The following is an 18,725-nucleotide window of genomic DNA, read 5'->3' on the forward strand; positions in this document are numbered from 1 at the left end:
TAGGATACACTTTATGCATCTTCGCAGGCCGGAAATCTCAAAGATGTGCAAAAATGATCGCAAAGGACCCTTGAGTTGCTTTCAGATACTAGTAAAAGCAACAGGATCAATATCCAGACTTGCGGTTTGTGCATCATCTCGTTGAACGTGGATATATGATCGATTCTATCGAGGAGCATAGACGCCTGAAGATAACTAAAGAGAAAAACATCATTAGCAGTTACTTCGCGCAGCGAGTGACAAAACATATGCTTATCTATACGCAAAGATTGACATTCTGCGATCAACAAACTGCATGTATTCCTTGGCATATTTTTGATCTGTAGAAAGAGAACAATCCGAAATGAGACACAACCCCATACATACAACCCACTCCTCCTTTTAATTTCTGTGATCCTGAAATGGCTGCTCAACTTTGAGAACTCATTTAATAAAGAATCTCTAAACCCAGAATATCATCCTCAATTTTTCATCATAAGGTTGCGTTGCGTAGAAACCACAACAATGTCATTTCATGAAATATTCAAGATACATATCTCACCCAGTAACTCATGTTCTAAGTCGAGTAGGAATAGAATGCTCTTCGAGGGACGACTTAAATCTCTTCTAATATTTGCTAATGACAAAGAATATACGGGTATTATCCCAATAAATCTTTCTCACTGTTAAAAACTTCGGGTCCAGATTTCCGCATCAGTTGTATTCTGTACTACTACCAGTACCACCATGCTACTCGCTTACGCCCCTTCATCAAGAGATCTTGGTACAATCTGATTGATTGATATTGCAAACTTTGCATCTCTCTCCAAATCTACCTAAATTTCAATTTTAAGGAAAATCCTCGCATTCTCCAGTTAAAAAAGGCATGTCTGTCTCCCTCTCTCGACTTCATCCACAACCCACAATTCACAACCTTAAATTCACAACCCTCTTCTTTTTTTCTCTCCAGTCCTTCTCAGACACAATCTTCTCTTCAAATAAGCACTTCCACAATAAATCATCCACCAAATCCCCTCAATTCATCCCGCACATGAAAAATAAAGATCTAACACCACCCACCCACCTACCCACCAACTCAATCTCAATCTCATCCCCGCCTCCATCACGAACTCAAATAATCCCTTCATCCCATCCCTCCCCTTGCCCTCCACACCAGATAAAATAAATCCATGATCCATCCCTCGTCCACCCCACTTCATCACACCCTTTGAACCCTGAAAATCGACACCAACTACCATGATTTCTATCACGTCATGCCCCCCACTCCCATTCTCCACTATCATACTCCACTCCACTCCACTCCTCCATGATTACGAATCTCTCAGTACAACAGACAACTTCATGGCCCTCAGCGCGTCATTACTCCAGTCTCTAATCTGGACCCTCCCCTTGATGCGTTGGTGTCAATGGAAATGGTTGAAGGGTCTCAAGATTGACATCATCAAAGAAAACCAATTTTCACATAAACTACCGGCAATGCAGATTTCACAGGACAACAAATAGACAACACACAGTTTTTGAGTCCAAGATTTTGCCCGATTCAATTGATCCCATTTCCCTATCGCTACAATGAAATTTTCCTTCCCCTCCTTTTCTCATGCCGTGGTATCATCCATCTCCCATTACAATCCTTTGTCCCCCACCTATTTTCCCTTGAAACAAAAAAGTAATTCTAAGTAGAGCCGATCTAAATCTCATCTTTTCTCATTTATAGCATTCCGTCCCAAAATGAATGAGTGAAGTATACGTATAAACTCCAGTCATGAACAAGTAAAGAAGAAAAAGAAAACAATAACTCCCATCTAATTCCTTCGCTTGCCTGTTAAAAGAATGTAATGATTGCGCCCTCCTTTCATTTACCGCATATAGGCCTGGCAACCAGCGACCCCCGAACACCGACGCTTGCTATCTAGCTCCTAGCTTCCTTCAAGTACTAACACGATGTTCTGTCCACCCATCGCATCTCTAAAACAAAACGAATGAACTTTTGCATGTACATATATATACGAGTGTGGCGTATACCTATCTTCCCTCTAAACTCCCATCTATAAAACCCTGTACAAAATAGAACCCATCTAAAAACTAAACAATCCACTTCTCCTCTTTCCGAACGGATAGACGATTAACGCACTCAGAAAAAGGCCAACAGTGATCCCAATAGCCACTTGAATCATGCTATAACCAACATTAAACACAATCGTATTTAAATCTTCAGAATTTCCAACGCTAACGGAGCTTGTTCCATTAACTTTTGTCGTTCCATTCGCATACGACGTACTGTTGGTTATAGAATCGGCTGTACTCAAACCTGCAAGCAAAGAACCACTGGCAGCGAGACCAGAAGGAACTTGTACGAAAATAGCAGGTAATAGTGCAGCTGCTGCTACACCATGTCTGACTCTCGAATACAAATTGCCGAGCACACCTACAGCGAGAGCGCCGAGAGTATTGGAAATTTGTGCACTCGAAGGAAACTTCTTTGCGGAGAAAAAGTTCACAACATAGCCTGAGAATGAGATACCTAACATGACGGGCATCTGTTTGAATTTTGCCTGATTGATGACTGCTAGGCATAAAGTAAAGACTGGAACAAAACACCAGCGAACATATTGGTTCATTGGGGCGTCGCATGTAGTCTTACTGGTAGCGTTGGCATCCATAAGACCATAGACAGCGGTGCCAATAGTGATACCATATCCAAGGAAAAGAGAATAGATAATTGCGTAGACCATACGAACGGAACCGGCAACCATGGAACGTGATTGAAGTTCAAGGGAACCACAGAGAACCATATAACCAGGGAGAATTAGAGCGATGGACGATTGAGCAAGGGCAGAGAAACAAAAAAGATCACCTCCTCGAATTGAACCAAAGGCTCGTGCCAAGAAAGACGTCAAGACCGCGGCTGAAATTTCGAAGACATTGGCGTAGAGATCGGATTTGGGAGCAACAATGAGTTGCAAGAAACCAAGAAGAGACCCTAATAAAAATGCAATGGGCAGATCGATGAGACGTCCTTCGAAAGCAAATGGTGCTACACTAGCACTTGCAAACCCATATACCATGACCAAAAACCAAGGATGATACTTTGGCTTCGCATGGATGATCGCATCCAATCGCTGTGTAGCTTCCTCAACACCGATAACATCATGCACTACCTCCTTGTATATTTCATGAACATCTTTCAATTTGCCGAGATCGACTCCTTGGATAGATCTAACGAGCTTTACTTCGGTAGTGTGAGTTGATGCATCATCAAAAGATATGATCATACAGCCAGGTATGTAAAGGACTTGAGCATCAATCTCAAGAACTCTAGCTGTCATCTTCATATATTCTTCCAGACGATGTGTTGGTGCACCGTATGTCATTAGTGCTCGACAAAGTTTCAATAGATATTTTTGTCTGCTTAAAGTCTCCGCGATATGAATAGTGATTCGAATTTCGTCCTCCAATCTTGGCTTTCCAGCCAGTTGCCTAGCTGCTGTCTCAATAAGTCTGCCACTATTTGTACGTTTTCCCATTCCAGGTCTTGGAACCTTCTTCTTGGGCGTATAGGTTCCTCCAACAGGCGCAGCTAACATCGCAGATGCTTCCATAAGACCAGCCAGAGTGTCTTGAGATTGACTCTTTTGATGGTACCATTTCGCACTCTTCTTTGGAGTTGTAACTCCTGAAGATCCGAGGGAAACTGGGAGAGTGCCTTCGGAACCATCACTGTTTCTTCTTGAAGCTGGAACACTCATGGTACCATTGGTGGGTGCATTATATAGCTTTAGCAGTGATGAAAGAACACCCCCTCTGAATTGTTGAGGTCGTGGAACATACTCTTCCATGATATTATGCTCATCTTCGGGTGTGACTTGACCAGAAACCAACCCTGGACGTGGTACAGGCATTTTGAATGCATCTTTTCGAGCTTTGCTTGTGTGCGATCTTACAAGTTTATGTGCTTCGGTCGAACTCGATTCTTTCATCTTTTCGTTCTGAATGTCATCATCGCTATCTGCTGCATCATATGGTCTACTCTCCATTGGAACGAGTGGAATATCGTCGATTCGAACTGGAAGACCGCCAGGGTTCCTTGGTCGTGGAGATGGGTAATCATCTGCGTCGTCGTCCATACTGTTTCTTCTCGAGTTCGGTGTCGAGTGACTTCCAACCAACGAAGCAATTCTCTGAGCTCTACTCTGAGCAGCCAAAGCAGAGAATGTCTTCTCATTACTTTCTTCCACATCCGATAGATCTGCCTTATATCCTCCACCCAGGTTGTTTCTCAGTACACTTGGTCTCGGTTTGCTGACAGGTGTTGATGGAACTGGACTATTATTGATAACAGCTAAATCTGAGAATGGATTATCCTTTTCCTTGTCAGGTGTGAATCTCATCAACGAATTGGAACTACTGTTTCTTGAATGAGATGGTGTATATTTGGCGGATTTTGGCATTGATAACTGATGTAGCTTTCTCTGAGGTGAGACAGACTTATCCCTCAATGGGTGAAGGGATTTCTTGTTTTCCGAATCGTTTGCTTCGTTGGTGGCATTGAATCTAACTCTTCCTCGATTTTTTGGTGGATTTCCTCCTGCACTATTCGGTCTGCTTGGGGATGCACTGTTGATTCCACTGTTAAGTCCACTGTTGATTGCACTTCCATTTATACTATCAGCTGGACTGACATCCCCAGATACTAGTTCCGTATAGGTGGTGGGAATATTTTCGTTATTGCTTCCGCTCGACGAGACATTTTCGCCGGACATTGTATATATACTTTTGGTTTTCGATGTTTCCAGGCCAATTGATCTTTGAAATGATCACCCCCAACAGGCCTGTAGAATAAAAGACGATATATAAAGAATGATTTTTCTCGAAAAGCGTCGAAGATATCGATTGGTTGGTGGGGGTATTTAATGAAGCTCGGCGATCGGTAGGGAACCGATTCTTTCAGGGTATGATGCAAGCTAACTAAGAGTTGGCGTACACTCTTTTCCGCACCAAATTCTTGGTTGACACGCCACAAGATATAAAAAGGTCCGAAAAATAGAAACGTGGCGAGCCGGGTAAGAAGTTTTTACAAAGATTAAAAATTCGTCTTCCTTTGTAATGAAAATTGATTGATGAGTCAACGATAAAGAATGAAATGGAAAAAATATAATAGACGAAGATGATGAAGGGGTTGGATGAATAGTGGTGAATGAATGAAGAAGACAAAGGATTCTGGTGTCTAAAGATAAGAAGAAAAGTCGAATTAGAAGGGGCAGAGGGGAGAGAGATAAATGAATAAATGGAGAAAATCAACGGTTTGTACTCCGTACTTCGTAAAAGACGCAAAGCACTAGTGGACACTGGATTGACTATAATAAGTACTGGTACGGATTAGTCTCTTGAACTCTTGAAAGGGTAGGGACAATGGAGAATGGGACGTGAAGTGGAGTGGAGTTGAACCAAGGAAAAATAATTATACTACTTACTACTTACTACTTACTACTTACTACTCACTACTTACTTACTTACTACTTAGAGTACGGGAATCCAGATTCTTTGGTCTGTTGCCCTCTTTCAAAAATGGATGAAGAAAATCTATGGTACAGAATAGAGCAAACTTTTGGCCCAAAGCTTTATCCTTACCTCCAAAGAGCTCAAATGGTCCCTGATATGATAAGATAATCCTTGAACCTACCTATCCTATTCGTCCTATCCTGTCTAATCCATAATAGATGCTTAGAGTGCAGAAGTTAGAAACACTATGGAAACAGGTTTCTCACTGCCGGAGTGACAATTCCAATGTTACTATGCATGGAAATCGTCCCAAAATTCCTAGCTCTGCCCATGAACATTTTTCACGATGCCCTCAAAATATCAGTAATAGGTATTAAGGTTTGGTGACTTCCAATTGGCACGGATCACACTTGGCATGCGAGGGTAGCATCCGAGTGGATTCAAGTGGCCTGTAACCATTGATGAGTCCCGTAGTTGTTTTGAGACAAATGGGTTGGTTGATATTCGTGATGTGTTTTGGCGAACTGCATTTATGGACTGAATCTGAATCAAGGAGCACTGTCATGGGTGGAAGGGACCAACTATATTCAAGGATTTCATACAATCCTTCCAATGACCGGTAAAGCGTCTTTACAACGCCGTTCTCAAGCAAGGCTACCAAGTGCTGATGATCAGGTGCGAGGTTGATGATTGCATTGGTTCCAAAAGATAAAGAGAACATTCTCCACTTTCGTACAGATTGCCTTGAATCTCAAAACCGAGATGTGGTAGTGAGGGACAAGCTATCCACAAAAATATAGGGGGGGCTTCAAGGTTCGAAATGAATGAGACCCACCGTCATAGAAGCAGTGATATTTGGGCAGCGAGCCATTCAGCTGGGAGATGAAGCCTTCCTTCGCATGTGTTTGGTCTCTTGACATGGAGATCTATCCTTCGGAGGCCGGGACTCATGCCGGATTTGAATTGGAGTACAGAGTAAGTGGGTGGATTGCGACGACTACACTGTGAGGTGACGGCTGTAGGGAAGACATCTGCGTGCTTGTGACTGTGTTCTCTCTTTGAGTTGCATCTACTAGTCACAAAAGTTGTTGGATGGACCATTTTTTTCTTCAATAGAATATACAAATGGCTTCGTCGTATCTCTCACTTTACCATCGAATAATGGGTAGCTGTCGGTTTGCAGTAGTGTATATATGAGCGGGTCATAGGTATCCTTTCGTGCATGAACATGCAAACGCTCTTTCGCATCTCCGGAAAACACAGAGCGATTTACGAGTATTCGGGTAATGCTTTGGCCACCGTTGACTGATTCGCGTTCCTTCAGCTATTGGAGTTGGCTCGTTTTGAAATGCCGGTATCACTGATATGAGAAGATTTCACATGCAAACATAAACTTAAATGACATCTTTGAATGTGTCGTCTATGGTGGATCGTACATCATGAATCGTGAATCATGACAGAGATAGAGATGATGATAGTTGAAACAATTACTGTATGTAAGCAAATAGATTTGATGTCTGAAACGAAAATGAGAAGAATATCCAAATTTCAACCAGCAGTTTGAACCTATCTCTCAACCCTATGCGATTTGTGTACACTGCAATTGCAATTCACCACATTTACAAATCCGAAGGTGGTGAATCTCAATTCTCAACAATTCACAATCTTTCTAGAAGGCCTAATATCACACAGAGATACCCCGTTCCGCTTTGCCCTATCAATCATGCAGCCGCAGCGGGAGCGAAAAAATTTACTACGATCAGGGCTGGCGTGGCGTGGCGTAGAACAAGGGCAAGGGATAACCAAATACAGAATACTACCTATCTGGGCAGTACAAGGATTGCACGACCGGAAGAACGAATTTGGTAAATCCGAGCCTTTTGAAGTTTTGACATTGGCACATATTGCATATTGCACAAGAAGAGGTAAGAGGAGAAAGAGGAAAGGTAGAGAGAGAGAAAAGCTCGGAACCTTTTCCATCACATTTTTCCCTCCCTCTTCCTTCATTGATAGATGTTAAAAATTCTCCTAAATGTCCACTTTCAAAGTCTAATCGCCTCTGGAACTTTTTGCGTGTGTTCCCTAACTCCTCTTCACGGCGCTTCGATAATCTGGACCCCTTTCGAACATCTTCAATGCCCCATTAATCGGTGAAAAATTCGGTGGTTCTCTCTGAACAAGCTTCAAGCTCCAAGCTGACACGCAGGACACATCACACTACAAGATATAACATGAATACTAGAATAGACGAGACGAAACGAGACGGGCGAGACGGACGAGACGATAGACCCAAGAGACCCAGACGAGCCAAAGAGACTATCTAGTATCGATGGACCCATCTTCGTGCCCGCTGCCAGATGACAGATGTGGCTTACATTTCCCACGCGATTTGAAGTGTACCTATGGATGGATGTATCATCAATTGATCATATCGCTATCGCTCTACACAGAATTAGAATTAGGTTTCAACAAAATTTAAGGATTTCAGCGCTTCGAGACATCACCACTCACCATCCGTCACTCATGCATACCGACCTTTGCTGGAACAACGTTACGTATTGTGCTCATCATTCACTGCTAACCCTCAATTTTCCCAAGCCATCTTTCTTTCTCTCTTTCTCTCCTTCCTTCCTTTTCCCTCCTTCGTACTTCCTCGTTCAACTCTTAGGTATCATACGGGCCCTTGCGTTGATTTTCCCGTTTGTATTCTTAGCAACCATTACAAATACCCGCACATCCAGCGATTTGTTCGTCAGCTCATCTCAATGTACTCACAGACCATACGACCATGCCTTGCATGCATATACTTCGTATTACACAGCCATAATAATTACCATATATAACTACGTTGCTAATTACTCCTGATAATCATAATCATGGGACAGGTCAATCAAGACGATCAGGGCGATCAATTTTGTCACTTAAAGACAAACTGACGAATGCTTGATTGATAACTTGAAGTTGCCAAAAGTAGAATTCATCTTGAGCACGTTTGGAACCTGCATGTTGTTGTTATAACGGCAGTTTCAGTTCTTCCTCTGATTACCGTGAAAAATGTCTACTCTGTAATGAGCATCGACCACCATTGATTCCGGAGACGGACTCTCCAACATGGGTATAGGGGTATCCGAAATAGAACTCATCTCGCCAGTTTCAAAATAGACTTTTCATTCTATTGACATAGTTCGATGCACGCAAAGATATCAATTCTGAAGAAGACAAGTTCATTGTCCTGCTGGATTCTATTCATCGGCTTTCGATGACACCATGAGTACCGATGATTATCTGTCCACTCAACGTTTGAGCGATCGATTTCTGAAAGAATTCCCACACGAACTAAACACGTCAACACCCCAACACATGGAAATATCGTCAATTCAGATGTGATGGCATGCAAAGAGCTGTACTTCACCATCATCGCATTGAAAATACCAAAACAAATTCACCGCTGCAACCCCCCACGCTTTTGGCCGTGCGAACTTTATCATCCACAATGCCACTATTGCTGGCACTCCACTATCAGACTTCATTTCCGTGGCATGTGTGATCCACCATTGCCCAATCACACTACATGGCTGACGATAAACTCGGAATTTCCGACGAGAAATGTGAAGGCCGAAGCAAGCCACTCTCCACTATGAAAACGTGCTTCTGAAAGAAACATTCATGTGGTGAAATTGTATATTCTAGAACATTGGTCACTACCGGGTTCTTTTTATTCTCCGATAATGAAATTCCTACGATGCAAATTTTCGCTACCCCTTCACGACCGACCACACTCACACCGCTAGCTTAGGTGTGCAAGAATCCACCTAGTATTCTCTGGCATGGCCACATGGCAGCAACGCTGCCATGTCCATTCGGTAGGGGCCGAGATTGACACCGTATTGCTCTTTCGCTTCCAGGGGTAAATCGTATATCTAAGAAAGTTGCTGGGCCATCGACGATAAGAAAAAAGTATTCATTATCAACGAGCAGGCCCTCATACAGGCCCCCATCACATATTTTCTTTATGATGATTACAATGCGGTCAAATTTGACTCACCGTTCCGAGCCCAAGCAATCAGTTTTGCTTAAGGTTTTGTCAAGGACCAAGATAAGGAGCAGAAGTCAGACTTTTGGCCATAATTTGGGCATTCATTTCCAAGTATTTTTTTTTTCATAGTGTGCATGTCAATTTTTTCTTCGAGAAGTTGTATCCAGGAGGGTTAGACCTCAAGGTTTACTCCCAGCTTAGTGCTTCTCTTGAATTAGAATTACAGCAAGTTAAGTTTGTGAGACTCCTGGCAAGGGAAGAATGAAATAACAGGCATGTCCGAATTGTCCGTTTTCTCACTCGCAATGCTTGAAAATGCTGATATTGTTCTGGTTCTCAACAATTGTATTAGAGCTCTGTTCGTGGTTGATGATCAATAATATTCTTGTTAGTCATAAAATATACAAGATTATATCACGCGATCAATTGTTCGATCGCTTGAAAGACAGATTCGAAACCTTTGAGCGGAGAGACCAAATCGCAGACAGTCAATTTGCAAGATGTAAGTAACACAATGCGTTCTATTTTACTACCGAAAGGATAAACCTTAAGCCGAGTAGTTTCTTTTGCTCGGCAATGTGAAGACCTCATGGTAACGACTAAACAAGTCAGGCTTGTCGACTTTCTATTTCTTCATTTTTATTTAGGTTTACGTAGTGGAGGTCAGAGTGTTAGTCACCTGGTATCATTATGCAATCTGTGGAAAAAGCAATAGTTTATACATTTTACTTCTGTCAAATACCTCAAGCTTCTAAACAATCGGTCCCCAGTCCCCCATGATACAAATATATTTACTGCAAATATGTCTGGTCGCACGCTTCATCTACCTTTCTGGGGAGAATGAGTGAGACAATCATCATTGGCTTGACAGTCTGGTGATCGTATCGGGTTTACTCCATCCTTCTACCTCTTTTTTTGGGGATCAAGTCATTACGCAGTGCATATTCAAGGCTTATATGTATCAAGCACTTTAATTAGACATATGTAGGTATGACTACTGAGTTACAGCCCATATATCTGAATATCTGAGATTGATCAGGAAAATTTATTTGCTCATCCATCAATCAACCCCTTCTCACTTGTCGCTGAAACCCGGACCATCTATTGCTGTCGTTTGATTCTCTGAATGATACTCTTTACACACATCATGGCAGCAATGATCAGCCCTATCCCCCAATAATAACAATAAAACCATACTCCAAATCGAGGACACGCTCCGATTTGATAGGTTCTTGATCGGAACGGTAATAAATGGTGATCGGGATTATCTTTGTCGATCCCCCATGAACCGGCAAGCTCTTCAAGGGGATTTAGGGAGATGTTCATAAAGCTGATAGATGGAGGAGGTCCTTACATAGTCGCATTTTGGAGTTCCTTAGTTTGCAATATCAAGCTTTGAGAGTGTTAACGGTTTGTATCTCTACCTAATGAGTGCGTAATTCCTATTACAGGACATTACTATGTCACATATCCTTCTCTAACGCTACAAAACATATTTCTTCCATCCATATTCCAAAGTTATCTGTCTCATCAATAAGAGCAACACTCAGTCTTGTGTCTATGAATTATTTCTTACGCGTGATGTAGATGTACATATGTAATCTATTAATAGAACACCATGATGATCCAGCAACTCCAGTAATATCAATACCCCTCACTTCCCTGTTGACCACGAATATTTTCGGCAACGATCCGACAATGCTGCGGATTAGTAACGTGATCAACAACAGTAGCCCGGTTCTTGAAACCGTGGTGACGAATCCTGGATGATTGCTTCTTTTATTAGTAACAGTTAGTGATTTGCGCACGAAGATCGATATTTGGGGGGGAGAGGGTGGTACGGACTTCAATCAAGCATGGAAGACTGGCGCTTGTTTGCGCCAAAATTCTTAGGTATTATCACAGCCTCTTTCATACTGCATTACTGTGTCCGTCATATTCCTCAGCAAAAAAAGAAGAAAAAAGAAGAAAAAAGAATCTTATCATTCATTAACTGCAGCGTCAAGGCGCTGCTGTCCGCACGATGACTGTACAAACCAGCTGACTCTCGAGCATCATATCTTAGGAACTTTTATGGTATATTATGTCAGAAAGCTTGTAGGAGAAGCCTTGGGCGTGTACAATCTTACAGTGTGCAAGTGCTGGATACTTGTTTTTAAATCCTATTCTTCATTTCGATAGTGTTCGGAATGTCTTCTGCTCCGTTTGGTAGTTTTGGGGTGGTCATTGACGACAATGAGTGTTCTGAGTGGTAGTAGGATCGATTATCTCGTCGGGCAAAGGTACTCACAGTCGTAATCATGAAGCATGTAGAAAGTATCTGCGTGTTTGACGTCTGCTACACAGATGATGAAGTCCTGTTCTATTCTGCCTTCGGCTTCCGTCGTTAAACCATAGGGAAAGTTCTCTTGGGAATTGGCAAAATATGGAGCGAGTAAGAATCCTATTACTTCTAGTGGAGTACTCCCAATCGAAATGCTATCAGATAACAAGTCAATACATGAATCCTCTTCATCTTGGAAGGTTGAAGTATTATTCCAATTGTATCTCCGATCTCCAACATACGGGCATTATGTGTCCGCACTCGCCAAAAAACTACATCTCAAGTACTCTTAATACTTCTTGCGATCTGTCCTGGGGTTTTTTTCTTCGGTGATGTACTCTCTTTTCGTTTGAGCTACGAGTGATCACAATGGATATTCACAGCAATAAGTGTACAAAACGACAACAAAATCACATACATTTATCCTCAAATCCGATTAAAGCAACGAGGAAATCTAGCTATTCTAACTTCTATACCTTATTGTAACCAATTCACCATATCCCCAGAAAATTCCGAACAACAGACAATAAATACTATCTTATCTAATATTCCACTCTCAAAGCCAAGGCAAAAACCTATCCAATATCCACTATCGTCTCGCTTCGTCCCCGCTAGGGGTCCAAGAACATTCACACAGAGATTATCTCCACCCCACCCCACCCAACTCCACAAGTGGAAAAATTTTTGGCCACATATTTATATATTCAAAGTCAGAGTGAGAATACAATAAATAATAAAGCAGTTTGTAAGCTCATCAAGCTTCTGTGGTCCAATGGTTAGGATTCCACCCTTCCAAGGTGGAGGTTCGTGTTCGATTCACGGCAGTTGCATTTTGCTTTGTGTTCATTTCCTTTGTTTTAGTTGGTGGTAGAATAGTCGTGGAATAATGTTTTGGTGGTTGGTTTGCTGGGGGCTAATGTGGCTAAATGGCCTACGGACTGAATCATTCTCATACACTCCTACAGAAATCATTGTCAATGAGCTTTGGATATCCGCGTTCTTGTTTTGCGGCCGGCCTGGGAAGTACCCTTTCGCCGACGTAGTATTTGCGAACAGAAGGAGAGGTCTACCGTTTGAACAGTCCCAGTCCGCCAGCGGATTCGGCGTAAAATCTCCTATTAGTCCCGAGTATCGGGTCAAAACTGTATCCTAAGATCTACCAGGTCCCAAGTCATTCAGTTCATACACAAAAGCCTCACGCTCCTGCCGTCCCCTCTCAAAATCCCCCACATTGTTGTATGTAGATAAAATTGGTCGTGCCATGATAGCATGATTCATGGACGCCCTTAGTTGGATGTCTAGATTTATGTTTAGGGTATGCATGGTTCATATCTGCCATACTGGACTATATGAAAAGAATGACACTGCAGTTGTGTTTCCTAATGATATGCCTTTCACAGCCCATCATTAGCCTTGTCGCTCTCTTTAACTGTTTGAAAGGAGCCTTACACCTTCGCAGGAAGCACTCAGCTATCAAGCTTCAACCCGAGAAGATTTTTCTTCAACAAATGAAGAAAAGCAGGATATTTCTTTATTATGGATAGTGGTGATGAACATTCGATATTCTTAGCATCAATGTCAGCACCGCGGTCTAGCAATGTCTTGACATTAGACAAGTAAGGTCCTTGAAAGGTGGCATACATCAATGGTGTGCAACCATATTTGTCTTTCAATTCAATATTAGCACCCCAATCCAATAATAAATTGATCATATTTTCATGCCGAGAATCAATAGCCCAGAACAACGGTGTTCGACCCTCCCCATCCTCCACATTGATACCATAAGACTTTGTAAGCAAGAGCTTGAGTATTGATATGTGATCTTTTGAAATAGCTTCTCTGATAGCCTGTACCAATGGATGATTTATCTTCGTGGTCTCGTTCTCGAAATGAACGCCCTGGTCCAACAACATTGCAAATGTAGCATCATTCACTCGAAAAATTGGGCTTAAAATTTCGTTGTAAGGGGATTCCATTCTTCAATCAACCTCAGCGCCCCTCTTTAATAACAAATTGACAATAGAAATTTGCCCTGCCATAGCAGCTCTCTTTAATGAGGTCAACCCATCACCGCATTTTGCGTCAATATCAGCACCATTTTCCAAAAATATTTCAACCATTGCCTCGTGACCCCACACAGCGGCGTGCATCAGCGGCGTCCAGCCTAGAAACAGGCAGTCTTTGTCTCTTAAATTTGCATTCATGCCATTTTGTAGAAGAAGCTTAGCCATTTCTGTGCGTCCGAGTTGCGAAAGTTCTAACAGCACTATACCAAAAATATCCTTTTCGCAATCAAACCTGGCGCCTTTTCTTATTAACAAACTCATTATACTCATATTTCTACCACCAGCAGCTTTCATCAAAGGCGTTTCGTCACTGAAATCCATGCAATTGATCTCGGCGTCATTCTCCAGTAACAAGTCAACTACATTCTCGTGTCCATAGAAAGCAGCATTCATTAGAGGCGTTTGATTATTATAGCCTCGATAATCAACCTTAGCGCCCTTTTCCAATAACAACTTGACCATGTCCAGGGATCCAGCCCAACTAGCTTGCAACAAAGGTGTGTTATCAAGCCCTGTTTTAACGTTGACCTCAGCGCCTTCTTCCAATAATAACTTAGCAGTTTTGACATGATTACAATCAACAGCAATCATCAGAGGTGTGTTATTCTCGATCCCTCCGTAATCAATCTCGACACCTTTCTCCAATAGTAATTTGACTATTTCTAGGTTTCCTTGGAAAGCAGCCATCATCAAAGGTGTTCGATTGCTCGAGTCCTGACAATCAATCTCAGCACCTTTCTCCAATAGCAACTGAGTTATATTCTTATTTCGACAATCAATAGCAAACATCAGAGGTGTTATTTTGTTAGTTCCTCGATTGTTGATCTCAGCGCCTTTTTCCAATAATAGCTTAGCTATATCTTCGTGTCCATACTGTATGGCCATTGTCAGAGGCGTTGCTCCGTTATTTTTTCCATGGTTGATCCTAGCGCCTTTCTCCAATAATAGCTTAGCTATATCTCCGTGTCCATACTGTATGGCCATTGTCAGAGGCGTTGCTCCGTTATTTTTTCCATGGTTGATCCTAGCGCCTTTCTCCAATAATAGCTTAGCTATATCTCCGTGTCCATACTGTATGGCCATTGTCAGAGGCGTTGCTCCGTTATTTTTTCTATGGTTGACCCTAGCGCCTTTCTCCAATAGGAATTTGACCATGTCTAGATGTCCTTTGTAAATGGCTACCATTAAAGGTGTTTCGTTGTTGGAGTTCCAACAATCAATCTCAACGCCATAACCCAATAGCAATTTAACAATATTCGTGTGGCCGCAAATCACAGCTTTCTCCAGAAGTGATACCCTACCAACTTCTTTTATACGGTTTGCATCGATACCCCTCTCCAACAAATACGTAGCAACAACACAATGACCCCTTTCAACAGCCTCTGTGAGCAATCTCTTGCTGTGATCGGTCAGATTCGAATCAAACCAACTCTCGTCCGAACTGAGTTTAAAAACGAGTGGTATCTCCTGATCGTACTGTGAGAGCTGAAAAACAAGATCTTTCTTTTGTATGTAAGTGAAGCTGCGTCCAAGCTTGACACTTTTGTTATTTTTAGGGTGATATGTTTTGCACAAGTCATGCAGTAGAGAGTTTGAGGGATATATTTCAGCTTCAATTTTAAGGAGCGTCTGAGCAGCTTCATCGCTCTCAGTAGCCAGAGCAGCCAGAATTGACGGTCCATATCGCTGCTCTGTTATATCAAAGCATGACTCCTTTCTCGGATGTGTTTGAATGAGGTTGGCTAGATTTCTTTCTGCAAGAAGATAGGGAATAGTTACCGAGTCCGTATATCGTCGAATTTCGTGATTCTCGAAATAATTATTCACAAATACCCATAGATGGGTGGGGAATTTTGCTAGAAAGTTTGCTTGCTCCATGTTATTCTGTTGAGCAAGATTGGCGTGATACAGAATGTTGGACACTGAATAATCAAGAAATGGAAATCTCAATTTGATTTCCTCTTGAAACTTCGACTGCTCTTCCTTGGAACGTTGCGCGGGTGGGATGCCCGATTCAGGATGTGTTGTGTTTAAAAATGGATATTTCATATTACGACATTCCCAGAAGTTTGATTTGCTAAAGTTGAAATGTGTTATAACCTTTTGGTTGATGACAGCGTTTAATTGAGCTAAGCAACAATCCTTCAACGTTTCATGGCCATGGCCGACAAAATTCCCGGGGGCTCCAGACAATTGAGTCTCGTATCTACCTAACAAAAAGTCCCGAACAGACTCGTGGATAAACTGTACATCTGAAGCTTTATTTTTCGTCACCTCAGCCAAGCCTTTGGAGGAGTTCCTCACAAATAATTTGATTTGGTCAATATTGACATCTTCCTGGTCCCAAAAACCTGTGCAATCTTCATCAAGACCGATTTGAGTTGCAAAATAGAGTTCTTGTGGTTTCAAGGGACGATTTGCAAATAAAATTAACTTCAGACAAAGTTGTAGTTCTTCGAGGTTCTTTCCATCCCGCTTGAGGATCATTTCAAACAAATCGTTTAATCCTGGTGGGATTTCGTTGAGTCGCTCACTGATTTTCTTAATTGAATTAGAGCCAGACTTATACTCGGAATTGAGAATGTCAAGAACTAAGACGACCCAGAGAAAGATGTTAGAAGACTTTTGGAAGATTTCTGATCGAAGAGCCTCGGCTTGTTTGGTTTTGCCTAGTCTTGATTTTGACTTGATATAGTGCTGAATATCTTCCATATGTCCAGGTTCATACTCTAGAGTCAGTTCCGTACCCTTCTGGATGACTATAGTGGGATAGTGTCGACTAGAAAAGCAAATTTGCAAGCTAACTTGCGAAACTTCTGCAAGCTCACATAATTCCTCAAAAAACGATACCATTTCGCTGGCTTGCTTCTGATCGCATTCATCCAACGCATCGACAAATATCATCAGTGATTTGCTTCCAAGCCTTTCTATAGCATGCTTCAACGTCTGCTTTAAAGCAGCTTCACTCCAACCATTTCTTTCAATGCCTCTCGCGCCACTGGTTGTCATCCACTCCAAGCTATCTCTAAGCTCTATCATCTTTTCGAAAAGCTGGTGCAAAAGAGAACGATATAAACCAGTAATTGTTCTTTCTTCAATAGTACCCCGTGCCAGAAAAAAGAACGAAAACGTGATTTTTGAGGAATCGCCCTTTGCCTTGAGCTTAGCCTCCTCGAAGAGTAGTTTCATCAAGGTTGACTTCCCGGTACCGGGGTTTCCTTTGATCCAAAGAAATCCTCCATGATCTTGCCGTTTCGAAACATCGTTCCACGATAAGTATTCCGATTTGGTAAGAAACCAACGGCATGTTGTCCCTTGGGCAGCAGTCAAACTCGTCAGGCGCTCATCGATTTTGGGAAAATAAAGTTGATCTACAATAGATTGTCTCGTGATCGTATCAATCTCATTCATTTTGTCCTCGAAAATTCTTTCGGGGTCTTCCACAGTTTGAGGGCGAGAAAAGTGAATGGAGGATTGATCATGTGAGATTTTCGATCTTTTTGTGGAGTTGGAACCAGCAGCAGAAAGGACTGTAGAGACATCAAGAGTGCGTTTCTTTGCGTGTTTTTCGATCTCTTCTTGAAGCCTCCTAAAAGAATTTTCTGATCCTTCGCCGTAGAGGTGTGGCATATAAACATCAAAGATTCCGAACAAGGAATAAGCTCTGTCTTCTTCATGCTTCGTCTGGCGATTTTCTGCCCATGACAATCGCTGTTCAATGCTGAATTCAGACAAATTCTCTCCTTGGAGAGCCGAAACATCAATTCCTGTGACCTCATGAATTTCTTGTTGTAACGATTTTCTGTCGCCGAGCAGTATTCCATTCGAGCAAAAGAATTGAACTGATGGCGGAGCAATGAGCTCTTGTAGTGTCCATCCGCGGGTAAACCATCGACTTTCCCGAAAAGACGGCAACCACGAGAAGATGTTAGACTGCTCGTGATTGTTGATTGAAACATCTGATAGATATACATAACATTTTACAGCATTTTTATACCACCGAAACATAGAGTTGATGGCCTTTTGGAGTTCGGCACTACTCTTTTTGTCGATGCAGCAAGTATCCACCCAGAAGTATCGCAAACCATCGCGTTTAGCTTGTTCCCCACAGAATTGAAGTTTTCTGTACCCGGATTTCCCCTGTCCAGTACCATTCATAAGGTCTTGGAAGGTTAGCTCGTCTGTATCTGCCCCCCATGTGTGCGATAGGATGGCGTATTCTGGAGTGTCGCTGCCATCAGGATTCGTGACCAGACCAAGCTGGCCCTCGCTATTGTATTTCAAAAGATGCATTAGGGGTGATCACACAAGAAGCTCAAAGGAATGAAGCAAAGCCGTGTTCTCGAATACCGTTGGGGATAATCGGTTGTGAAGTGTTGAGGTTTTGGTCAGCTGAGTGCTTATCTTGAGGTTGCATTGAGGCGAAGTTGCAGGTACCCAATTACACACTTAGAACTGCGGTAAGGTCTACACAACAAGTTGAAGATCATGGCTATGCATAGAAAAGCTAATCATAACTTTTTGTAGGTATGTGGCTTACTTTATTGGGATATAGCCCCACGATCTTCGAGTAAGATGAGGCTGCGACTGTGCACAGCAAATCAACGTTTGTTCTTATAAGTCTCCATTCTTACTTCGTGACTTCTTAACTTGGTGATTTGGTTTTCCAGACCCCAGTCGTTAACTTCATGCTCCATGCCTTTCATCTTTATCAGTCTATGGCCCCTTGAAATCGTCGTTGATTCCTCGTATATGATAGTCCTTTCTATGGTTCTCATACCGAGTCCACTGTTTGATGACG

At 42.2% G+C, this 18,725-nt stretch overlaps 3 protein-coding genes across 3 annotated transcripts; all 3 read right to left on the reverse strand.

Annotated features, from left to right (window-relative positions):
* Positions 1-2,075: 2,075 nt before the first annotated feature.
* Positions 2,076-4,760, reverse strand: EAE97_004074 (uncharacterized protein; the record flags this gene model as incomplete). Its single annotated transcript, XM_038874586.1, has 1 exon — positions 2,076-4,760. The coding sequence occupies one exon, from the start codon at positions 4,758-4,760 to the stop codon at positions 2,076-2,078; it is 2,685 nt and encodes an 894-aa protein (XP_038734030.1).
* Positions 4,761-13,324: 8,564 nt separating this feature from the next.
* EAE97_004075 (uncharacterized protein) lies at positions 13,325-13,771 on the reverse strand (the record flags this gene model as incomplete). Its single annotated transcript, XM_038874587.1, has 1 exon — positions 13,325-13,771. The coding sequence occupies one exon, from the start codon at positions 13,769-13,771 to the stop codon at positions 13,325-13,327; it is 447 nt and encodes a 148-aa protein (XP_038734031.1).
* A 66-nt stretch (positions 13,772-13,837) lies between these two features.
* EAE97_004076 (uncharacterized protein) lies at positions 13,838-18,217 on the reverse strand (the record flags this gene model as incomplete). Its single annotated transcript, XM_038874588.1, has 1 exon — positions 13,838-18,217. The coding sequence occupies one exon, from the start codon at positions 18,215-18,217 to the stop codon at positions 13,838-13,840; it is 4,380 nt and encodes a 1,459-aa protein (XP_038734032.1).
* Between the last annotated feature and the right edge of the window lie 508 nt (positions 18,218-18,725).

The sequence above is a fragment of the Botrytis byssoidea genome (genome assembly GCF_014898295.1).
Source record: "Botrytis byssoidea strain MUCL 94 chromosome Unknown BBYS_007, whole genome shotgun sequence".
Lineage (NCBI taxonomy): Eukaryota > Fungi > Ascomycota > Leotiomycetes > Helotiales > Sclerotiniaceae > Botrytis > Botrytis byssoidea.